General features: G+C 38.2%; 1 protein-coding gene and 1 long non-coding RNA gene across 2 annotated transcripts in view; both read left to right on the forward strand.

The window, feature by feature from the left end:
• Positions 1 to 20,753, forward strand: part of LOC146472221 (uncharacterized) — a 160,568-nt gene that overhangs the window by 114,698 nt on the left and 25,117 nt on the right. The gene's annotated exons all lie outside the window — the stretch shown is intronic.
• On the forward strand, positions 859 to 15,987 carry LOC146472228 (uncharacterized). The gene is made up of 11 exons (XM_085119602.1): positions 859 to 1,000; positions 1,278 to 1,439; positions 1,583 to 1,660; positions 2,273 to 2,340; positions 2,632 to 2,788; positions 3,531 to 3,692; positions 3,821 to 3,898; positions 4,795 to 4,862; positions 5,398 to 5,511; positions 12,040 to 15,285; positions 15,846 to 15,987. The coding sequence occupies exons 1-10, from the start codon at positions 910 to 912 to the stop codon at positions 14,839 to 14,841; spliced, it is 3,780 nt and encodes a 1,259-aa protein (XP_084975728.1). The 5' UTR covers positions 859 to 909; the 3' UTR covers positions 14,842 to 15,285; positions 15,846 to 15,987.

Genomic DNA, 20,753 nt, shown 5'->3' on the forward strand with positions numbered 1-20,753 from the left:
CAGACGGGCAAATGAATATGAGCCCCTTTTTTCACTCTTTCAAGACCGAGCTTTTTGGTCTCTTGGAGCTGGGGGTTAAGCAGAATTCCCCCCCTCAACCCCTTTATAACTTAAGAGTATTAAAGCTGTGACATTGCAGCTTGGAGGATGAACAGTGCTTTTTCCTTTTGAGGTCCGAAACAAGATTAAGACCGGTTAACTCAGTTGGTCGAGTATCGGACTACCGTGCGGGAGGTCGTGGGTTTAAACCCCAGCCGGACCAACACTCAGGGTCTTTAAATAACAAATGCAAAATAATTCAAGGTAACAAAACTCTGAAATGGAAGGATAAACTCTTACAAGATTATGAATTGAACAATTGTCCTAAAAGTGGCCACAGAGTAAACGAGGCTGGACGCTTTGTTCGACATCCGATTTCCTTTACTCATGAAGACTCTTCTTGAAAACATCCACAGAAATGAAGCGAGAGGATATTATGGCGTAGAATAGCTTTTGTTTGAAGGACATATACTTACTTAATGGCATAAATTACTTATGACGCACTAGAGCTCCCATGTGGGTTCTCGATGGACTCTAATTGGTTGCGGTTTGTCCTTACAAATGCAAATTTATTGAAAATTGCCTGCAGTTGCGAATACCCAGTGGAACTGATTTGTCCACCAAATGACGCAAAGAATAGTGATACCCCAGGAAATGAGCTTGATGAACGTGGATTACTTTCGCTATATGGTGCTCGCTGTGATTTTTTGACTTTCCGACTGCGCGAAATTCAGCTCGGCGAGCAATGCCTATTGGGTAAACATGGCCCTTTAAACGAACATTTCAGATTTGTCTTTGAAAACAGCAACATTGACTGACAAACTAATGAACGTACAAACATTCAATCCCTAGGCTGAACTCGCAGCATTCATGGCGAGGAGTACAACCAAAGTTACAAGTGAGAGTGACGTCACTCCAGTTGGTGAAGATAAACTGGATTTTGATGACAACACTTTGAGAGGTGAGAAGAAACATATGATGAGATGATTTTTTTTAGTACGGTATATCTTGTTTTACCACATCTTGTATTTTGATTCCCGTAATAACCCCCTTCCCGCATTTCCCTTCTTCGCAGCCCGGGTGTGCCAGTATCACCAGTTCCAAGCGCCGCTGATATACCTCGGTTATAAGCCCACCTATCCCCCATCACGTTCAAACTCTCACAAAGAGATGTAATGCGATTTTTGGGGGATACGAGTAATATACAAGCCTTTTAAATTACTTAATTTGATTTTTAGCCATAGCAGAGGTTTACAATAATGAAGGTAATGAGAGATACAAAGAGGAAGATCTCAGCAACGCCATACACTTCTACACGGAAGGAATTCAAGTGAACTGTAAGGATGAAGAACTGAAGGCCAAACTGTACGGCAACAGGGCGGACGCATATTTCTGTTTAGGTAAAGTCTTTTTATATATTTTAAAGTTTTGCGTAACTGAAGTGTTTCAACATCGCAAATTTAAAGAGTACTTTAATTTGAAACCCTATTATTTAATGTACTCTCCATTTGCTTATCTTAATTCTGTATCTATCCCTCTATAGAAAATTATGAAGATTCACTAAGAGATGCAAAACTTGCCACTGGTTTCCAGCCATTATTTATCAAAGCGATCGTGAGAGGTGAGATTTTTGGAGAATAAAACTCCATTTATCAAGACGACGGTTGTTTGCAGTTCAAAATTCATAAAGTTCAAAATGTTTCGCTTAGTATTACGTTCGTAGAAAGTTACTTTGTATTTATGGCGGATTAAATAAAGCATCAAAGGGCCAGTTATTTAAACAGAGTCTAACATAGGCGCCGGATTAAGACAACCAGAGGGCCTCCAAATGTGTTTATAAGTGGTTTCAGTTTTCTAGTCTGGGATGCAAGCCTTCTTGTTACCGTCGGCAGTTAACAATGTTTAGATATGATTGTACTGAGGCAAAATTGAACATGGCTTTGAACGTGGTGCTGTTAAACACCTTTTAAACTGTCTTCTGACAATTGATCCATAAAGTTTAATACTAATTACATAGATGACAGATACAACATGTTAGTATTTCTACTTAAACTGTTACGTTTGTGAATACTTCTTCTTGCAGCTAAGCTTAGCCGGGATAATACACCGAGGGCGTCCTTCCATTCGTGTCCTCAAAAGTGCCTGCTGGGTAGTATTTAATTATACCATCTACCCTGTTTTCAATAAAAAATATATATATATATGTCGAACTCACATGATTCTCTTTTATTAGGGGCAAGTGCCTGTGTTCAGCTGAGTCAATATGAGGAGGCCATTACGTGGTGTGAAAAAGGATTAGCAGTATCCTTTATTCCCGAAGCTACGACGAAAAATATTGATCAGATTCAAACTTTATTATGAACCCTTATTCCTGCTATTGTGTAAAAAATCAGCACTAGTCAGGACGAATTATTTCTTTGATTCTTCATGACAATATCAATGCTGTTATTCCTCTTAAATTCGGGAAGACCAAACAAATTGACCAGAAATTAAGACATATTACCAATTTGACCTTGTGCCGTTAGTTTGACGGTTTTGGCAACCATTGATAACTTTTACAACTTACGCCTTACAAATCTTGACATATGTAAGATTGAGAAGGATAACCAGAAGTTATTGGAATTAAGGAGCCTGTCTGTGAAAGAACAGAACAAGCTACAAGATGGAGGCAAAAAGGACAATGCAAATGAATATGACGTCAAAGCTGCTACTGAGAAAACACTGGATAATGATGAAGCCAACTTAAGAGGTGAGGAGTTTACAGTAATGATCACTTATGGTGTAAGAGATTTTGACAGTTTTATTGCGGAGTTATAGATCCAAGACGTACTAGTTCTTAGGCCGAGTGTTCAGTATTTATGTTTTGGAAGCAGGAAGATGGAACTCGGCACCTTCTGTTATTATGATGTCTCTCTCCACCCACAAAAGTGTATCGTTGTAACGTTTACTTTTGTATACAATTTTAACATTTTGTTATTGGTTTGGATTATTCTTGAATCGATTTGAAACGGTTTTCCAAGTTTTGGAGAAACCGAGAAATCCAAGGTGGAGGCTGTGAAGAAGTAATGCCCCACTGCTAATTGAGGTCATCAGCCCATTTTGCGGACGCCAAAGGAAATAATTTTCCACGTACGATATACCCTGCAGGTTTTATTATCATAGCCTTAATGCTCTTAACCGCTGGAAGTGGAAGCAGAACGGACCCTCCTCCCCCCTCCCAGACCGAGTAGGGAAATTAAGGCAATTCTGATAGCGTTTACGCTTTTTTAATGACATGCAGTACGACGTAAGGATTTTCCTGTTATACTAGGTAGGCCACAGTTATTCGTAACCTTGGCTAAGCTGCTTTACTGGTAAAACTCATGGACTGGTTTTAATAAAATCATTTTTGAAACTTTATTTAGAAAATAAGAGGTTCCAAGTTTAGAGAAGCCAGGGATGATGTTTCATCTAATTCATTCATACGAAGCCTTTTATTTTCTTTAATTTAGCAATAGTAGAGCTCTTCAAGAATGACGGCAATGATGAATTCAGGAAGAAAGATTTCAGAAATGCCATACTTCTTTACACAAATGGAATAAAACTCGTTTGTAAGGATCAAGAACTGAAAGCTAAACTGTACAACAACAGGGCAACAGCTCATTTTAATCTGGGTGAGAAATAAAATTTGAGCTTTTCATCATTTGTCAAGTTAATGTATTACAACACAAATTAAGAGTTGTTAAGTTAGTGGTAGGCTCGTCCACACAGTAGATCTCTCTTTTCATTGATTTTCACGCAGGTAACTTCCGTGATTCACTGAGTGATGCAAAGGCTGCCACTGACTTACAGCCGTCTTATGTCAAAGCGATTGTAAGAGGTAAGAGACACCTAATTGTTGGGAACGGTGAAAAATTAATTCAAAATTAAAATTTTAAACCTGCAGCTAAAAAAGTGTGCTTTCTTAAAGGTTGCTAGCACCGATTTCCATCACTTGTCAAGTTTCCGTCACTTGACGGATGAATATAACCATTCTTTATTAGCTTATCACAACAACAATGGTATCCTAAATATGCCAAACATTGGTGAACAAGATATTGTCAATAACTCAACACAATAGGTTACCATAGCAAAAGTACACCTATTAAAACACCATTTAATTTTACCGTTAATTGGTTACAACTGAAAAACGAGGTTGCTGACCCTCATTTTTCCAAAGTTCAAGAAAATTCTATGAAAAAATTTCAGACTCACCTTAAATTTTAGAATGTTGCTACGGTAACCTATTATGTCGAGAAAATGACCATATCTTGTTTTCCAATGTTAAGGCATTTGTTTGATATCCTTAGTGTTGTATCACCTGATAAAGAGTGGTAGTATTCATCCGTCAAAATATAATTACTGGAAAGTGATGGTTAAATTGATATTCTTTCGGTATTTTGAAAACCAGTCTTTTACTCATTCTAACTCTTAATCTTGTGACTTGTTTTCTACCCCTGAAGAATTAAATAATTACCACGTTGGGCATTCAGAAGTAAAAGATGAGTAGAGGTTATCGAGCTTTTAAAAAAGTGTTTAATCGTTTTAATCTGTATCGAGTATAATACAGAGATTAGACGAGCATTAACGAAAATATATTATATTTTTGACATATCGTCCAACAAATTTGCTAACTCCGTTGAGTGGAAAGAATTGTGAATTATGTATTTGATACGGAATATCACTAGGAATGAGAAATATTTGCCAGAGTACTCATTATATTTTATTTTTCATTAGGGGCAAGTGCCTGTGTTCAGCTGAATCAGTTCGAGGAAGCCATTACGTGGTGTGATAAGGGATTAGCAGTATCCTTCACTGTTCACTAACAAATAAAAAGAAAAATAGAAATTGCTCAGTTTTCAAGACAACTTTGAAATAACCGAAACTTGACCTAGCTACAAAGATTAACTCATTTTAAGCCAAATAATCTTGTTATGGTGACTTTTTTTGTGCACGCAACTATTTTCCATAAGAATATAAACACAGACTACTAAGAAAATGCTATTTTGACATTAATAAACTTTAAAAGTTTCTGAAAAGTTGAACGTTTTCTCGTTCACATCGCCCACTTTCAGCACAATGTTTTGAATAATTTTTTTCTTAGCCGTTTGACTTTCTTGAAATTCTTGTTTTGTTAATGCAAAAGGCTTAAGGTTTTAGGTCGAAACATAGCTTGGTACATCGAGCATCATATGGAATGTTTTGAATGCCTTTGTCATAACATTTTACGTCCTATTATAATCCAGTGACCACTCGTTGTCTCTGGTGTTTTCCATAAGGGTTTTGAAATCCTTCATGACCTCTGTTTTTTGACTTGTTAGTGATCTTAACTAATGTAAGATTGACAAGAATAACCAGAAGTTGTTGGAAATAAGGCGCCGGTGTGTGAGAGAACAAAGCAAGTTGCAAGCGGCTGGGAAAAAGATAGCGAAGGATCAGTCAGAAACGCAAACGGTAAGTTTGAAGATCTATTCTGTGTTTATTAGTTGAGAAAAACAACTTTATTAGCAACGCTTATAAAACATTACCAAACTGTGGCATCGCATCTTGTTGGTTGTTTCTTTGAATTCGGATTGCACGAACCTTTCCACCTTGCATACTAGGAAACCCTATTACAATTCTGAGACTAATCAGTGTCACTAACGAGTATTCTTAGTACTCTATTGATAACTGCTTGACCTGTTGACGGCTCAGTGATAAATTGTCAACTCAAATTAACAAATCGTAATATTCTGTCATCCGAAAGTTGCCCTGGTACCTGGCCATTTGCTTTGCTCTTGTGAATCCTTTACCAGACATATGCAGGCAGCTTAAGGTGAAAAAACGTCTGAGGTCGTTATAATTTTAACACAAGCCCAATGTTTGGGGGCTAAATTAATTTTCAAAGCGTGTTTTGTTCATCGGATTAACAGAAGTGTGGCCCAGTGAGTTGTCTCGGTTACGAAGGTAACGCCACCTGAATAATTTGCTTGGAAACCCGGGAAAACTTTGTCTTGGCTGCTGGGGAAACCCTTGCCCTGGGGTAACCATACCTCCTGTAAAAAAGGCCTTAATCAAAGTTACATCTAGGCATTACAACAAGCAAACATTTTCGAGATTAACTCGGGGGCGTACAATACAAGAGAGGGGACGGTAGATGCCAACCATTTCAACGCTTTTGGGATTTTGTTTAGTATCTCATATACCGTGTGGGGTAGGGAAAGGAGGCAAGACTTTTAATACCTGTTCACTTTTTACCATTAGTCTCGTGAATATTTTCGTTTAACAAGTGATGTTGTCATGCAAGCAAGTTTGAAATAGGCAAGTTGCCTAACATTTTGTGGTTTTTTAAACACAATTCTTTGTTTAAAAGAGCCCAAAACTTTTCTGGCATTTGTCTATTGGCAATTGTTTTCGATTCATTTGAAGTGATTTTCCAACAATGGAAAATCCAAGATGTTAGTCTAGGTAGCTGGCGGTATTGTCCGCGAATGAATATAAAAGTTTTCTTAGCCGGCGGAGAGGCCAAGGTAGGTGTAAGCCGCGACAACGAGAGGCATAAGCTTCACGAAAATACCACCTGACAGATTTCAATCTCCTTTACCCCATTCCTCTTGCGGCTTTGCCGCATTTTTGCCCAATTTCCACCTGTCGCCCAACATCCTGCCAACTACGCAGGCTACCAAGATGTCGGATGTAATTATGGTAGCTATAACAATCAATGACGTCAAATGCCATCATCACAAGACCACCTTATCTTGTAGCGGACAAAATTAAGGCTCGATCAATACCAGTTTTGGAAGTGGATCAAATATCAGTCAAATTCCGTTGGAATAAAAAATCAACGTCTCACAGGCAAAGAGGAATTATTATATTGATTTTGCACATGAGAACATTAAAAAAATAAATAATTGTAAAGGTATTAGCTTAAACTTAGCGTTGAGTATACATGGCTTTTCTTAGTGGTCGCGTGAGCGGTATCGAAAGGCATCGAAGCAACCGATGTTTCTCGTAAGTTGCGATATCATTCAGGCAAGACCCTGTATCTATATAGAATGTTTGGTATCGAGATCTACCACCCATCTATCCCTCCTTAAACTACAATGGGCTATCTATTGACAATAAAACGAGGTTAAAATATGCAACGGAACAAGAAGCCTAAGAGAGGTGTTCCAACCATGCCTCATTTTACCATGTTTTGGATGTGAATTTACTAGTACGTCTATGGATTAAAATAACACTGAGCTATCAAGATTAATTTCTAGGGACTTCAGTTTTTAACATGTCTTTTGCAACACCAGAACCCAATACATATCTTAACTTTTACCGCTTGTTTGTTTACAGTTTTGAGGTGCTTTGACATCTAAATTTTTGAAAGATATTTCCGATGAATGTTAATCATGAACGACAGTATGGAGTTTTTTCCAGGGTTAGAAATACCTCGATGTTGAAACGAAACTATGCAAAGTACGTAGCTGACGTCTGACGTTTGAATACAAAAAGGAATTTATGTTGAGTTTACATGTTGTGAACGCCCATGCAGAGTATCGAGATCTATTGAGTATTTTGATTTCGATTGAGATAACATCATAAAGTAGTTATGACTCCCCAAACGCTACCTCGTGATTGGCTTATAAACTTTGACTAACACTTCCACACGTACTTAGGTTCGTCATTATTATTTTATAAAGAAATCAAAGCTTCAAACCTTTTTAAGCACCACCATCAAAGGTTGATTTTTTGCAAGTTCCTTGGGATCCAAAAGGATTACCAGACTTAATACAAAGCTCGTCAAGAACTTTGTATCGGCATCCATTTAAACAACTTACTTTGATGGATTGTTTGCTATAAATCTGAAAAGCAAAAGCGTTTTTGCATGAGGGTGTATTATGCTTTATTTGCCTGCTTTTTCAGTCCTAACCCTTTGTTAACTTCTTTCACGTTTATGTTCAAACTAAATAAATATTTTTTTAGTGAATAAATTTCTGTTGAATAAGTCAACATATTGAAATAGTTTGCTGTACTGATTAACAATAAGTTTTCTTGCAGAACACCGACATGTATAAATCTGCACGAAGAGCGTCTATTGTGATTAACAGTTTTATTTTTAAGACGTTTCTATTCAAAAAGGCACGAATTACGAAACAATTGAATTGAATGACATCAAGGTTCTATTTAATGATGGCTATAACAAGTCAATGAAGATTTAGAACAAGAACTAGAAGAAGATAAAAAAAAACAAGGCAAACCCGCATATTAATTGCTTTCTTTTATCATCTTCAAGGCAAATAAATAAATAAATAAATAAATAAATAAACTCCACACTAATAAACAGATCCGCTCGTTAACTTTTGTTAAAACGTGATCATACTTTTAAATTTAAATTTCATTATGTATATGTTTTACAATCATTGTCTATATGTCGTTTTTCTTCTCTCTAAAAACTGTTATAATCTTTTATCACGAAAGGATAGGAACAAATGTTAATTTGTACATAATCGGTATGTGAGTGTATAATGGTTCCCGGTGCCGACAACCTGCGAGCAAGCACTCTTTTAGGTCAGCCGCGAGAGCATTGAGGTGGGGGGCAGAAGAATAGCCCCAATCCTCTCGCCGCTCGAGCTATCCTTCTGCAGCTGACCTAAAATAGAGCTTGCTCGCAGGCTATGATGCGGATGACTATAGATGTGTTCTCGTTCCTTTGCTGTTAAAAATCAAGTAGTGCCCACTTTCATTTCGTCCTATAACGGAGCTCGCGCTCGCGCCGGAGCCCCATAGCTAAGAGATTTTGGTAAACCCATCAGTGCGATAAATTTTGGTTTGGTTATGATCTCTATTCCGTCCGACCGACCGACCGACCGCCCGTACGTACGCTTACTCCATGTAAGCCAACATAAAATGAGACACTCAAACCTTGTGCTGCAAATCAGGTGTTTTTCGGCGGGAAAATGCATGGCCAACTGCGCTGCCGGCCGCGTTTGTTTGGCAGGAAATTACATCGCCAACTGCGTTTGAGAAAAAAAAAATAGTTTTGAAGACGACGTGCACGACAAAACACAAACTCAATTTATGAATAAGTCTACAAACATGTAAAGCAAAGAAAGGGAGATAGAAAGAGATCGAGAAAACAGGCGACGAAGAAGCGAAGTTTGACGTCAAAGAGAGCGATTGAGAGCGGTAGCAAACAGACGAAACATGAGTGACGAACAAAGAGAGAAAGTACGGGAAAGGGTGACAAACAAAACCCGTGTTGCAGCACAGGGTTTGAGTGTCTCATTTCACATTGGCTTACATAGATGAGCGTTTGTGATGTAACCCGGGTTGTTTTTCGGCGGGAAAATGTATGACCAACTGCGCTGCCGGCCGCGTTTGTTTGGCGGGAAGTTACACCGCCAACAGCGTTTGAGAAAAAAAAACAAAACAAAATAATTTTGAAGACGGCAAGATACAAAGTCAATTTTTATATGTGACCAAGTACAGGAGAAAGAGCAAGGCAACTAGCGGCGGGAATAAACAAATCGACTGGCACATCATCAGAATCTGGAAGTGAAATCATTTTACTCCGATCCGGGGCGACTAAACGTTGGATTTTTCCTCTTGAAGTGAAACGTTTCGCTCACTAAACGTTGTAAAAGGAACGGAAAAATCAGCAATGGAATAAAGGGACTGGTTATTCTCAGAAGAGGCGAGTACATTCATGCAATTTTGTTGACAAAACTTTGCTAGTTTGCTGGTTTGCAAGATATTGTTTTATTGCAGTTTTGACACGCCGTTTAACTTAAGCTTAAGCTAATACTGCTAACTTCAGAACAGTATTTTGAGCTCAGTTTTTCGGTCCATGTTGATTATTTCCCTTGGAGTTTTATTTTCTGATCTCGTCCAATTTTGCCGTCAAACAGCGGGAGAAAGAGTTAGGCGGATCGCGGCGGGAGAAACAAATCGACTCTTTTAGCAGCTTTTAGAGGCGGCACTTCATAAACAGTGGCCGGATCTTGAAGAGAAATTAAATTACTCTAGTCAGGCGCGTTGAAATGAAATTAAGATGTGATGAATTTTTCCTCTTGAAGTGAAACTCAACGTTGTAAACGAACGAAAAGATCAGCAATCGAATAAAAGGACTGGTTATTCTCCAAAGAGGCGAGTATATTCATGTGATTTTGTTGACAAAAATTTGCTGTTTTTGCAAAATATTTTTTTCTTGTTGTGTTGACACTGCATCTTGTTTAACCTCAGAGTAGCCTTTTGAGCTCATTTTTCGGTCCATGTTAGTTATTTCTTTTGGAGTTTTATTTTCTAATCTCATCCCATTTTGCTTCATTTAGAAAAATTTGATTCTGAGCTTGAAATAGTCAGTCAAACAAACGTCTCCCAACATTTTATCGTTCGCATAAACTACTGACAAATTTTTCTCACATATATTTCTAATTTTAGCATTTATTTCTGACAATCTTGACAGAAAACAAACAAAAATACTTAAAACAGTAGGATATAACCGCAAAGATTAAGATGTGTAAGTAATTTTCACCGCAAGTCTTTTCAAAGAACGTTAACAGCGAATGTAAAATTAAAGTGTGATTTCATTTTCATCAAAACAAAGTTTACGCAAAACATTCATTCACTTGTTTTTTGTGAATTTTTCAAAGATCGTTGTTTAGTTTATTTCTGTACTTATTGCTATGAATTATCACAGTGCTTTTTTCATTTATTACTCAAAGATATATTTGAAGTGTGTTTTTTGGTTATTGTATCCCTTTTTTCTGAGGTTTATTGCGTACGGCCTTCTTGATAAGCAAAATTTACTAGACAGTGACAGTGCCGGTAGCGCGCGTTGGTCGATCATCTTAAAAACTAAAAACAAGAATAAAAACAAAAAATATCATTTTGAGTCCATTTAAATTCCGCTTTTATCACACAGAGAGCAAAATGTTCCTAAAACTATCAAGGAACTTCGTAAAACAGTCAGTAAAACACTCATCGAAGGCGCAGGCAAACCAACAAATTATTTAATTTTTTCGTAGCGTACAAAACAAACAAAACCGACGAGAACAGTCCCTTTATACACATGTAATAACGAGAGAATACAAGTTTAATTCAGGAGCAAACTAACAACGATAAATCAAATGTCAGGCATCAATTAATTGTTCACCTGAGCTGTGAAGCTTCCTACCGCTTGGAAATCACACGAACATAGATCGATAAAAATAGCAAACGATGGATCCAAAGAAGGAACTTGCGGAGTAATTTCTTCCTGCTCCTTCCTCCCATCAGGACACTTTCATGCTCGGTTATAGTTCGTTGAAAGCGCTTTAACGCCATGACTGATTTAAGTTTCTCAACCAAACAAAATAAAATCAATCCGATCCAAGTCTTTAGCTTTTGACAAAAATAAACTTTTGCTGTTTCTTGTGAGAGACACCAAAATTAACCTTTAGCAATTTCCTTCCTAGCTGCGGCACTTAATTTCCATCTATTTTTGGTACAAAGAACCCGGCTTAAAGAGTCGAACTTCGAAAAAACCTCAAAGAACTTGTTTTTTTTTTTTTTGACACAAAATGCAGAAACCAACAAAATGTAAAACTGTCGTGCTCAGCCAATCAGCAGCGAGTATTTTCGCCGCTCGACTAATCAGGAGTAAGTAATTTTGCCATCGGTGAAAGGAAATTACGAAAAACTGCCCTCTGTTACAACAAATCAGCATTCAGTAATTTTGCCCTCTGTTTTACATTGTTATTGTTGATGAGCAGTTAGCTGCATATGCATTAAAAATGTTCTATATAACTGCAGAATTGATGAGGAACTCATAAGGTTATTACGTTCATACAATAAGCAGACTTCTATATATTGTGGAGCTCCGCTTTTAGGCTTGGCTAAATATATATATTACTTGACAGCTTATTTGAACCACTAGTTACGAACACAAGATCAGCAAACAACTTTTCCAGTTGCTATTTTTCAACCTACCGCATGTTACAGGGTGCATGATTGGTTATTTACGTTTGACAGGACAATGGCACCTTTGTGGTCAATACTGACACAGATGCAAAAAGCGTTTGTAGGAAAAGCAGTACTTCTGGCAATTTAAGAAATACCCACGGAAATAGCAAAACACCTATACAAAACCATGGATGTGACGTAAAAATTACAAAGGAGACAGGAGAGAAATTGCAGGAGGAGAAACTGGATTATAATCTTGGATACAATTCTTACAGACAACGAAATTCCAAAAACGCTATAGATCACCTTGAACGCCAGCTAAAAATAGCAAGAGAAGTTGGAGACATTTCAGGTGAAGGAAAGGCGTATGGTAATCTAGGCAATGCTTATCACAGTCTTGGAGATTTCAAAAAAGCCATAGACTACCATGAACGTCACCTAAAAATCGCAAAAGAGGTTGGAGACATCTCAGGTGAAGGAAAGGCGTACTATAATTTAGGCAACGCTTATAACAGTCTTGGAGATTTCAAAAAAGCCATAGACTACTATCAACGTGACCTAAAAATCGCAAAAGAAGTTGGAGACATCTCAGGTGAAGGAAAGGTTTTTTGTGTTCTAGGCAATGCTTATTACAGTCTTGGAGATTTCAAAAAAGCCATAGACTACCATGAACGTCACCTGAGAATTGCAAAAGAAGTTGGAGACATCTCAGGTGAAGGAAAGGCGTATTGTAATCTAGGCAACGCTTATGACAGTCTTGGAGATTTCAAAAAAGCCATAGACTACCATGAACGTCACCTAAAGATCGCAAAAGAGGTTGGAGGCATCTCAGGTAAAGGAACAGCGTATGGTAATCTAGGCTGCGCTTATAACAGTCTTGGACATTTCAAAAAAGCCATAGACTACCATGAACGTCACCTAAAAATCGCAAAAGAAGTTGGAGACATCTCAGGTGAAGGAAAGGCGTATTGTAATCTAGGCAACGCTTATCACAGTCTTGGGGATTTCAAAAAAGCCATAGACTACCTTGAACGTGACCTAAAAATCGCAAAAGAAGTTGGAGACATCTCAGGTGAAGGAAAGGCGTATTGTAATCTAGGCATCGCTTATCACAGTCTTGGAGATTACAAAAAATCCATAGACTACCATGAACGTCACCTAAAAATCGTAAAAAAAGTTGGAGACATCTCAGGTGAAGGAAAGGCTTATGGTAATCTAGGCAATGCTTATAACATTCTTGGAGATTTCAAAAAAGCCATAGACTACCATGAACGTCACCTAATAATCGCAAAAGAAGTTGGAGACATCTCAGGTGAAGGAAACGCGTATTGTAATCTAGGCAACGCTTATGACAGTCTTGGAAATTTTAAAAAAGCCATAGACTACTATGAACGTCACCTAAAAATCGCAAAAGAAGTTGGAGACATCTCAGGTGAAGGAAAGGCGTATTGTAATCTAGGCAAAGTTTATTGCAGTCTTGGAGATTATAAAAATGCCATAGACTACCATGAACGTCACCTAAAAATCGCAAAAGAAGTTGGAGACGAATCAGGTGAAGGAACGGCGTATTGTAATCTAGGCACTGTTTATGGCTTTCTTGGAGATTCCGAAAGGGCAATAGAGTACTTTGAACGTAGCCTAGAAATCGCAAAGGAACTTGGAGCAATTTCGACTGAAAGATTAGCGTATGCTCAGCTTGGTGTCGCTTATCACAATCTTGGCGATTTCAAAAAAGCCATAGCCTACCTTGAACGTGCCATAGAAATCGCAAAACAAGTCATGAACAAAGTTGGCATGGGCCATTCATTTTATCAGCTTGGTACCGTCTTTCAATCAACTGGCGCTATATTTAAAGCTGCAGATTGTTTTCAACAAAGCGTAACAACGCTCAATGATGTAAGACATCATCTAGTGTTTAAGGATGACTGGAAGGTGAGCTTTTGCAATTTGCACCATGCTGCATACGTAAGTTTATGGCGTTCTTTGTTATGGCAAGGCAAGATTATGGATGCTCTGTTATCTGCTGAGCAGGGACGTGCACAGGCTCTGAAAGATCTCTTGGAGTTCAAGTATGCAGCCAAAGACACCCAAGTATTATCTGGCAAAGAAATAGAAACTGTAGCTGACATTTCAGGTTTTCTTCCTTGCAGTACAGTTTTCATAGCGCTTGAACACCAGGAAGTAATTTTGTGGGTTTTCCAGAAAGGAAAGGATGTTCAGTTAAGACGAAAACAGATCCCCGATGGTCAAGTTGATGTCGACACTTTCTTGAGCTCCTTAATGTCAACCGCAAGACAGGAAATTGATGTAAGGGCTGTTCTCAAATGTGAAGATCGTTCATTGGATACTGCGAGAGAAGAATACCTTACAGAAGAGAGATCCCCTCCTGAGAAGAGACGAAATCAATCCTCACATCTCCAGCAAAGTGCTTTAAGTTTATTATATGAGACCATCATCAGTCCTATTCAAGATTTATTGGTTAACAATGAAGTTATATTCGTCCCCGAGGGTCCATTGTGTTTGGCTCCTTTCCCTGCATTCTTGGAATCAGATTCAGGGTACCTTTGCGAATCTTTCAGAGTGCGGGTGATTCCATCGTTGGCAAGTTTGAAATTGATCGCAAATTGTCCAGCAGATTACCACATTAAGACTGGGGCGCTTCTCGTGGGTGATCCTTGGGTGCAAGATGTTACTTTCGAGGGGACGAAGTTACAGCAGCTGCCATTCGCACAAGAAGAGGTGCAGATGATTGGGGGGATACTGCACACTGCACCGCTCATTGGAAGACAGGCAACGAAGAATGAAGTGTTGAAACGACTCTCTTTGGTTGGTTTGGTGCACATTGCAGCACATGGGCGGATGGAAACATGAGAAATTGCTTTAGCACCAAACCCTATACCAGTATCACGGGCCCCCGTGGAAGAAGACTTCGTTTTAACGATGAGAGATGTGCTGAATATTCGTGTGCGAGCAAGACTGGTTGTATTGAGTTGTTGTCATAGTGCTCGTGGAGAGATTAAGGCTGAGGGTGTGGTTGGCATCGCACGAGCATTTTTGGGTGCCGGTGCTCGGTCTGTTCTGGTGTCATTGTGGGCAATAAATGACGAGGCCACTATGGAGTTCATGAGAAGTTTCTACCAGCATTTAGAACAAGGAAAGAGTGCCAGTGCAGCTCTAAACCAAGCCATGAAATGCATGAAGGAATCTGACAGGTGTAGTGAAGTGAAGCATTGGGCTCCATTTGTACTCATTGGCGATGACGTCACAATCGAGTTTGGTGGAAAGGAATAGTTGACCTTCTAGTTGACCTGGAAAGTAAGTAAGTTGATATTGAAATGCTGAACTGTGGGAACTAGAAAATTCACCATAATCCCTCCATTCGTTTTTTTAGCGCTGATCTAATCAACATTTTGACACCCGATATTTAGAAAAGAAAAAACTAACGTTTTTCCTAACAATCAAGTGCGTTTTACGAATATTTTTGTTTTTCTTCTTTGTTCTTTTGTTGTGTTTGTTGTTGTTGTTTATTACTTATTACTCAAGATTGTTTTCCAGTTTGAAAATGTTTGATGCGAAGCCAGTTAACATTTACTTCAAAACAAGTTAGCCTTTCATGCGCCTTTACAGATGGCCAGTATGTTATTTCCTAGCGTTTAGCGGATTTGTAGCCAGTTATAAAAATACATGGTGGTGAATGACTTGATCAGAAAACGAGTATGTCTCCATCTGAAAATGTATACAAACAGTTTTTGAGGTTGGTCCGGTAAATATCGAAATTCTTTATAGAAAGACAAAGCATAGAGGGTAGAGAAAGCGAAAACAAACTCCGTCACTAGTCACTAAACTTGTATCTTTTTGTTGTTTTTGCTTTGTAGCTGCTGAATGGGGAGCTCAGTAATAAATGAAGAAAAGACCAGAGGATAATTGATGATGGCGCACATGACGGAGGATCATCATGACAAGACAACGATGACTAGGACTCGTTAAAAGGACTGTACATAGCTTGTTAATTTTAAGTATCGCAGAGTTCTGATTGTTTAATTAATAAACGGTTATCAAAGATCCGGACTCCCTTTCAAAAACTCTCCGCTCTAGCTCCAAATAATGAGAAGTGATCATACGAAAGAAAGAAAATAAAGCATCGTAGTTCTAATTGACCCAAGAATGTTATCGAGGATGTTATATTTGATAAAGAAATGCGATAATTATTTACTGCTGAAACTGCAAGTCGGATGAATGTAAGGAAAGCATAAGACGAGACTCGATCGGTCTCAAATGATGCATTTAATAAATTTTGCTAAATCTGTACAGTGCAGCAGACACAAGAATTATGCCTTTGAAACATTGTTCGCTTCTAAATAAATGGTTACTGTGGAATAGGTCGTATTTGGACCCTTCTAATCGAGACTTCCTGGGGCCGCCCATGTACAGTACAGCCTATTATATTCATACTTTTACATAAGGACTGTTTCCACGATTTTGCTATAAGTCAAATGTGAAGAATCTGAGACTTTTTCAAATTTGCCATATTTTCTGTTTACACAGATCGAATAAACTAGGACTCCTCAGTGAAAAAAAAAATTTATTTATACAAGTAAAAGAACAAAGATAAAAGGAACCAAGCTAGTGCCTTGAATAAAAAGTAGGACTTCTGTTTATCATAGGTTTAATTCGTGTTGTAATAGACTAATTTCGAAATTTTAAAATTCTAGCTTGTTTACGAGGCTTAGGAAAATAAAACAAAATTTATTGATTATTCATCTCTTAGCCTCAATGTTATTTCTGTTGTTATATTCCGCCTCGTAGCCAGGTACAGATTTTATTGCATCGAAATTGGTCTATTCAGTGCTGTTACAACTGCCATTTCTTCCACTCCTTATCAGTTGATACTACAACAGTGCAACATGAAGCAGACAGCTCGGAATATTCGTCCAAAGTGAATCAACCATATTTCCACTTGTAGCTGACTACTAAACTTTCTCCGAGTCTGATTGGTTTCAATTGATCACGTGATGTGATAGAGTTCATCCGCGCAGAGACACTGTCAGCGCATGGTGTCCGTCGGGAGAAAATGCCCGGATAGATACTGACTCGTCCGCGCAAGCATCACCCATTTATTCTTCCACTTCACTAACAAACGGGCTGTTTGCCTGGCATTTTTTCCTGTACGGTCTTCATTTTCCTTGCCTTACGACCAGAAGACTTCAATGGCGCTAATTTTGAACGTGGTATAAAAGCTGTTGTTATATACCTAGACTTTCAGTCAACAAAAATGAGCACTGTGATTGGTTGATTCTTGGTCACCGCGGTGCCCCTGATTAAATACAAATGTATCCCGACCGGGATACAATTCTGCAGTTGTTGCCCTCTCAGTTGTTTGTTTGTTTGTTTGTTTGTTTGTTTTGCTGTGATTGTTGAAGGGAAAGTCTTAATATATAACAAAGCACTTAATGTATGGTCCCTCGGGAAACTAGTTAGTTTTGTTTTCGCTCGAGTCCTGATGTTTCCCTCGAAAACAAAACTAACTGTTTCCCTCGGGACCATACATTTACGTGTGTAATATCTCATGACCGCTAAGCCAATCAATACACGTTGTATTGCCCAGTAATCCAGTTTTGACGAAAAAGCATATTACCCAAGTGTGTTTTCAAGTTTGAGTTGCACCAGTGAAACGGCAGACATAAATGGAAAATTTCGAGATGGAACGGAGTCACCCAGTGAGATCATTGAATAAAATTACTTAAAATTTTGTCGTTTTCTGCCCTTTTAAAGACATATTTATGTAAGATAACACAGATTGATCTATTCCGGCGGGTGCCTTAGTCTAGGAAACAGAAAGAAAACAGAAAGAAAAAAGGAATTTGACCCCCAATTTGCCAGCTGTTGTTTGTTGTTCGAAAATGCTATATTTGCCGCCTTCGAAAACGAAAGGAACTAGTTTTCCAGTGTCACGAAATCTTCAGCTGACAATTTGCCGAAGAAAACTGTAGACTTCAGAAACGACTAAATCCGAACTTCTGAGTTGATTTAAGGCCAACCAAACAGATGTCTACCGAAATAAACTTACTCTTGGGCATGGATTGAGCAATATTCAGTAGGAAATTAAATTAAATGGTTTTCTATAGAGATACTATTTTAGGAGCGACCTTCACCCAACCCACTTATGTATACCAGGAACTACAACTATGGCAAGTGGACTCTAATTCTAAATAAATTCAGGGTGATTCAGTTCAGTTTAGTTTATTGTTTTTCCATAAGTTGTACAAAAGCAAGAAAAAATAATTATTTAAAAAAAATGGAGCAATAAGTTCATTCCATTCTGGAGTAAAATCCGTGAAAATGACCAAAAGTCGTGAAAATGGCCAAAAATGAAGCCATGCATTCACTCCTTGTTGGCCTCAAATTGGTTAAAATAGCCTAAAAGAGAGCAATACGTTCATTGTTTTCTGGTCTCAAATTTATCGAAATAACCAAAAATCGGTCTAAAAGTTCACTCCGGTGTGGTGTCAAATCCGTGAAAGTGGCCAAAATTTTAGCAATAAGTTCTTTCCTTTCCGGTCTTCAGTTCGTGAAAATAGCCAAAAATTGGGCAATAAGTTCATCCCTTCATGAAAAGGAAATATTTCTTTTCGCAACACATTTGTTGCAAGGAAACAAAAATTGTTTCGAAATTTTAAGAAACATTTAATATACAAACCATTTTTAAAAGCATTGTAAGGATTTAAAATTGAATATGGCATCGCATCCCATCGTACCGTATCGTATCGTGTTGTGTTGTCTTCTTTTGTGTTGTATTGAATTTCATTGTATTTCTCTTGTGTTGTGTAGTGTTTTCTTACGAAAGTGTGCTTTCTTTGTTTTGTGTTTGTTATGAAGGTATGTTTTGTCATTTCATTCTGCTTGCGCTGTGGTGTTGTGCTATTATGTTGTCTTGTGTTTTCTATTGTTGAAGGGTGATTAGATGGAAAGAATTGTAATCCGTATTACATCGTAGTGTATTACAAAAATGAATGGGTTCTATGAATAACAAAAGAGGAGGGTTCATTCTGTAGACTGTGCGTTAGGTTTACTGATTCCGCCCAAACCAATCGGGTGGTGTCGCTCTTGTATAAGCAAATAACAATATCTTGATGGCAAACCAAACAAAAGCGAGTTGCGTCATCACGTATTCACCAACAGGATAACAAGCGATAGAATAATTAATGCAAAGAACTTGACATTATTCAAATGTTAACACAAATGACTAAACACAAAGAAAAAGAATGTAGACAGACCAGTAATAATGTCGTTAATATTCGCGTTCGGTAAATTCTGCCGCTAGATAAGAATAGGAAAAAAATCGCGCAACATATTTCTGATATATCGAGCTATTAGGATTCTCCGGAAAATTGTTCAGAAACAAACTTTGCTTCAATCTTCGTAAGTTGGTTTCTTGGCGAATACGGTGCGCCGGTGTGTTGACTTAAGCAAATCAGCTGTGTTCGTCTGCTGTAAAGTCATTTTGTTGAGTAAACCTAAACTGTCTTCCAGTTGATCCCTTCAAAAGTTCCCCTTTTCCGTTCGATTCCCGTACGAAGCTTAAGAGACCGTATGGTGATGATTTCTGTAACGGTGTATCCTTTACTGCAACTAGCAACTAGCTTGCGCGCGACAATTTCTGGACTCAAATTCGTGGGAATAGGCCAGAACCGAGCAACAAGTGCACTCCTTTCTGGTCTCAAATTCAAGAAAATAGCAAAAAATCGAGGAATAAGTTCATTGTTTTCTGCTCTCGAATTCGTGAGAAGGAAATTTCTTTTCGAAACAGATTTGTTGCGAGGAAACAAAAATTGTGTCGAGATTTTTAAGAAACATTTAATATCCAAAACATTTTGAAAAGCAGTGTTCGGGTGGCTTCGCATCGCACCGCACCGTACCGTATCGTATCGCATCGTGCTGTGTTGTGTTGTCTTTTCTTGTCTTCTGTTGCATTGTAGTATATTGAATTTTATTATATTTTTCTGGTGTTGTTTAGTGTTTACTTAAGTAGGTATGTTTTCTTTGTTTTGTGTTTGTTGTGTTGTGTGGAGTAGGTTTGTTTTGTCATTTTATTGTGCTTGTGTTGTGTCCTATTGTATAATAAACTTTACTGTCAAGTTTTGGCTAGCTTTGCTAATTTGAGACCTGAAAGGAATGAACGTATCTTTGGGTGTTTTGCTATCTCCACGAATATGAAAACACCCGTGAGGAATGAACTGATGGCTCCCTTTTTACTCGTGGATATGCTTTTGCATCCACGAGTGTAGTGGCTTTCCGTATGCAAATGAATCACTCACTCCGGTGTAACCGGAAGTGGAATAAAAGCCAATCTCACAGCAAGGGAGACAATAGGGTGATTGATGATTGGTTGATCTTTGCGCTAGTACCCAGATTCTTCTTACACACGCGCGAACTTAAATTTCAAAAACAAATATGGAGGCCGAAAGGGCGAATTTAGTTGTCTTTGCTTTGTTCTAGAGATATGGATAAAAAATAGCAGTGTTTAGACGTCTTCCTGTATCAGGATTGTGGATGAAAATAGAAAGGATCTTTTTAAGCGCTAGGAAACTTTGCAGAAGTTTTCAAGTTTGGGAGCGATCTTATTCTTTCGATCCTGCGCCACTGTGTGGAAATGTTCCGCTCTAAAAGATCTAGAAGATTTGTTGGGTTGAAGGAATTTTTTTAGTTGGATAAATGTTAAAAGTAGAAGGGGTTTTGCTCTGTCGGTGAACGGCGAAAGTTCCGACGTCTTTGTCAATCGAGGA

The sequence above is a fragment of the Pavona decussata genome, unplaced genomic scaffold, assembly GCF_977016875.1.
Source record: "Pavona decussata unplaced genomic scaffold, jaPavDecu1.1 SCAFFOLD_100, whole genome shotgun sequence".
Classification (NCBI taxonomy): Eukaryota; Metazoa; Cnidaria; class Anthozoa; order Scleractinia; family Agariciidae; genus Pavona; species Pavona decussata.

What these genes read in the sequence shown, in the direction of transcription:
- LOC146472228 (XM_085119602.1), top strand. Translation starts at nt 910, where the DNA reads ATGGCGAGGAGTACAACCAAAGTTACAAGTGAGAGTGACGTCACTCCA. An exon ending in TGATGAAGCCAACTTAAGAG is followed by an intron (nt 2,789 to 3,530) that starts GTGAGGAGTTTA and finishes TCTTTAATTTAG; the next exon opens with CAATAGTAGAGCTCTTCAAG. An exon ending in ATCAGTCAGAAACGCAAACG is followed by an intron (nt 5,512 to 12,039) that starts GTAAGTTTGAAG and finishes TACGTTTGACAG; the next exon opens with GACAATGGCACCTTTGTGGT.